Source organism: Aethina tumida, chromosome 7, assembly GCF_024364675.1.
Source record: "Aethina tumida isolate Nest 87 chromosome 7, icAetTumi1.1, whole genome shotgun sequence".
Taxonomy (NCBI): Eukaryota; Metazoa; Arthropoda; class Insecta; order Coleoptera; family Nitidulidae; genus Aethina; species Aethina tumida.
This window is the reverse complement of record NC_065441.1, coordinates 5,104,013-5,108,301: the sequence shown is the minus strand read 5'-3', so window position 1 is coordinate 5,108,301 and position 4,289 is coordinate 5,104,013. Positions and strand designations below refer to the sequence as shown.

The 4,289-nt window shown below is 34.8% G+C and overlaps 1 protein-coding gene across 1 annotated transcript; it reads right to left on the bottom strand.

The window, feature by feature from the left end:
• LOC109598996 (venom acid phosphatase Acph-1) lies at positions 1 to 1,579 on the bottom strand. Its single transcript, XM_020014909.2, has 6 exons — positions 1,478 to 1,579; positions 1,288 to 1,418; positions 704 to 1,234; positions 530 to 653; positions 263 to 477; positions 1 to 199 (listed from the first exon to the last, which is right to left on the bottom strand). The coding sequence occupies exons 2-6, from the start codon at positions 1,399 to 1,401 to the stop codon at positions 65 to 67; spliced, it is 1,119 nt and encodes a 372-aa protein (XP_019870468.2). The 5' UTR covers positions 1,402 to 1,418; positions 1,478 to 1,579; the 3' UTR covers positions 1 to 64.
• Between the last annotated feature and the right edge of the window lie 2,710 nt (positions 1,580 to 4,289).

Sequence of the window (4,289 nt, the reverse complement as noted above, 5' to 3'; positions counted from 1 at the left end):
TTTGCTGAACTCTAGCAACTTTATTACTATTTGAATATATCAATTTAAACGGAAATTAAGATTGTCAGAATCCACAAATATTTTCTGGGGGCATGTACTGCGAAAATAAATTATAGAACGTTGTTAGAACACAAAATTCTCCACAGCCTGGGATGTTTAACAAAATTGGTTTATCTGTTAGATAATTTTGATAAAAGATCTGCAAAATAAATTTAATCATTGTAGATTGTTTTAAATTCAATATTTAGTTAATTTAGTTTACCTTAAATCCATATTCTCCGTTGATTTTGTGCAGCTCAAACGACACATATGAGCCATAATTCGGGACGACGTCATCAAACACTCCCAGAGTTAAAAGCAAGGAAGCTACATTAATCTCGTGGGCGGAGTACAGGTACAACTTTTTCTTGAATTTGCTTTTGGTGTTTTCAAGAATTTTTGCGATTGAATCTTCAAATATCTTCTTTATGAGGAAACCTACAAACTTGGGTTAACTAACAGCACTTGTAGCAAATTTTAATAGTAGTACCTGCTTGGAACTGCTTTAAGGTTTTGGTAGCAGTTGCTACGTGATAATACTTGACGGCAAGTTGGCTAATTTGGTCGGGCCAAACTTTTTTCAGCCACTTGGGCTGAGATAATCCGTTCTCAACCTGAAATTTAAGGTGTTAATGTTATTACTATAATATTATTTGCCACTTACTTCAGTGGACACTCCAAAGTACATCGCATAAATTTGTTTGAACGTGGTGATATTTAGACCAGAGTGTTCCGAAATATAGTCCATAACATCTTGATATTCTGCATATTCAGCCTGTTGTTGCAAAGAGTTGGAGAATTCCTCGTAGGCTGACTCGTAGTTGGGGCAAAGTCTTCCTGCCAAAACCTGGTCGTTTGGCACTGTAAGATAATAAGTGGGGATGGCCTGCCAGGCAAAGGCGCCATTCCAAACTTGTTCATCCTTTGGAGGAAATAGGCCGGCAAGACAATACAACAAGGAGGCTTTAGTCCTGTTCACATCCGTTGACCTGGCGTCTACCAAAGTAGGATAGACCACATCCCCGAGGAATTCGTTGTAAGTTGCTCTTAATTCACGACCGATGTTAAATTCCCTTAATTTACCAGCATTTGTGAGCTGTCCCATTCCGGTTGGGAAGTAGGTCCTGTTGTAATGAGGATCGGTCGGGTATAGTTCTTCTTGGCTGTCGGCTGTGCGGTTTCCATGTCTGAACAACTGGGGATCAAAATTATTAAAAATACAACTACAACTTATTTAAGGTTACTTACAACATGAACGAGCATGAGTGTGTCTTTGCTAACTCGTTCGATGGCTGCTCCAGATGTTCCGGAGACAAGAACAGACAGAGCCAAGATCGCAATGGTTACCCGACGACCCAACATTATAATATCGGGTTACGCTGAAAGTATACGTTAATTATTTATAGACGAAAACTTCTAGAAATGATCCAGTATTTACCTTTGGTTGCAGAGAATGACACACTAAAAGTGGTAACGAATCGCCACATCCTGTGGCATTTTATACCAAAATTTTTTCACGTGTGTAAATTAAACTAGAAATAGGCAAAATCGTGATCAGTTAATCCCTTTGTTTGGTTTTGGATTTGGTTGATGACGAGGATGTTCTTAACTGATTAAATTTGCCAACTTTTCATCCTACTCTTATCAAATCATGCAACATAACAACAATTTTCTTTTGATGTCAAAGTGGTTTAAGTGCAAATTAATTAAAAATAAATAACGTCAGAGAAAAAGTCCAATGTTCAGGATTTTTATTTATGTTTACTTAATTCTCTGTAAACCAATTAAAAACCTACATGTGTCCGTTTACATCCCAATTAGTTCCTTTTTTCCGAAAATTAAGTAATATTTAATTATAAAATCCCCAGTTTAAATAAAAATTACAGTATAACTTAATCCTGCAGTGTTTTTATCTGTGTGGCTAATTAATACACAAATGTTTATTTAATGTAAATCTCCCTAATCCTTGCAAAAGGTTAAAATATGTTTTTAACGAAACGTTATGATAAGTATTAAGGTTTGTAAATAACACTAATCTAAAGACAAAGTGAGAAATTGTTCCTATTTTCAAAAGAGTGGAGTCGTATCATCTAATAGTTTATTTTTAGATTACAATAGAATGACAAGAGGTCATTAATTAGCCTTAATAAATATCAATCTGAATAAAAAGTGATTTGTTTGTGTCCCAGACTTTTGCAATTTCATAAAGATGTTTAACAATTTTTGAAAAAGTAGTTTATTCTCTGTCTGAGGGGTTGGACATTACTGTACCAGGCCTTTAACAACCACCAAATTGTATTTTAGAGGTTCTTTCGCTACCTTTATTGAGTTTTAGTCGTTTGCACCATAATTGATACACACATGATTGAGGAAGAAGCTTTGAAACATAATCTTATCATTATGTTTTCTTTGTAGGATCACTCCAAAGAAATTTTCTCCAAAAACAAAAGGGACCAATTCTTGAGTAGCTACGTCATCATTCGAGACAGATATCTCATGATGATGTTCTTCCCCGTCATTAACAACCTCCAAATTATGAGTGTTATTTACCACTGTAATTATTTATTACAAATAATAATAATAATAATAACTTATAGTGGTGGGTTACTATTTTGCTCATCAAAAACTACGCTTATTCATTTCTACTTGTAAGAAAGGTGTCTTCTCATTATTTTTTTTTAGTGGACATAATTCTTAGTGCATGACACAAACATCGTTCCATTTAATTCTTTTGTCTTTGATTCAACTGCAATTAATTTTCATTTTGCCTGAGTACAATGAAAGTGTACCAAAACCAGAAATTTAATTCGTATGTTCTAAAAACTTATTTTTAGATTACAACAGAATGACACGAGGTCATTAATCAGTAAGTGAAGCCTTAATAAATTGTCAATCTGATCAAAAAGCGATTTGCTAAAAAAAGTTCCCTAAACGAATGAACGAGATAACTATGTCCCGACCAATAAATGTCAACGAATCCGATGAAACCGTCTTAATATACAGTTGATTATCCACAGTTCTTCAATTAACATCAAGGACCAACTGGAATAATATCAATAACCGACAAGACAGCAAATCAATACGTGCAGTTTTCAGGCCCGAACTAAATAATTTACAGTACTGAAATTTAATGGACCATATTATTAAATTATATAGTTTTGCAATGTACGAAACGAGGTGCTTTTAGCACTCTCGGGTAATAAGATACCATAACACGCATTACCAACACAAATAACTATTAATGTACCATTAACCCAGGTCCATTTATGTTTTTCCTTTATCGCAAAATTTAATTTTTAACTTGTGGTTGTGGCCACTGCACAACGGGAGAAGTTCTGTTTGAAAAACCACATAAAATACACCACTATGTTCCATCTGTCACAGGATTTCATTTCATGCGAAACTTATTGGAGTGGATCCGGAACAAAATAAAGTTTTCTTTGAAATCAGTACAATAAATTAGTGTCCTCATAACACACACGAGGGTTAATGCAGTTGGTTGGCGCGACCATAAAAGGAATGCGAAATAAACCTAATGTGGGATGGTGTGTTTTATGTCAACGGACATAAATCCAAAAGAAAATACGCCAGGACTGCTTTTCTCATAGCGTGAATGATTTCAGGTCATTTTTCCAGACGCTCGTAAAATTACTACGTTCATTGCATTGCACAGCATTTTGATAATGTTCATATTTTACCCCTAGAAACACAAGTGCATCTATTGGATTATGTTATCTAAATTACTTTGTTAATATTAGTGTGGTTTAATACCTAAAATTATCTGTCTAGATTAATTACTTACTATGAAGTTCAAAGTCTGAACATGATTAGGACTCTTAATTGGTGTTGATTGATTACAATGGTTGTTGGTGTTTGAGACATAAAGTTCCACCACTTTGCTGCCCATACTGAATTTAACTAACCGAAAAGAGTTACTGACTGATGAGCCCCAATTTACTCGTTGTCAGTGCAAAAACGCCAAGATAATCAAGGACCGCAGTCGGTAATTGCGTATTCCCTTTGAAATAACATGGAATTAGCATAATAGATACTCGGCGTGAAGATTGAAGTGTGCCCGTCATTATAATAATCATTCTTTTTCTTTCGAACTTCCACAAGGCAAAGTATAATTTTAAAATAAAACGGCAAACTTGTAATTTGCATCGAAATTAAACTTCAGGGTTTATAAAGGAGGCAAAAACGCGTGAACATCAAACAGAAGTGTACCATGCAGTTCACGTTGACGAACC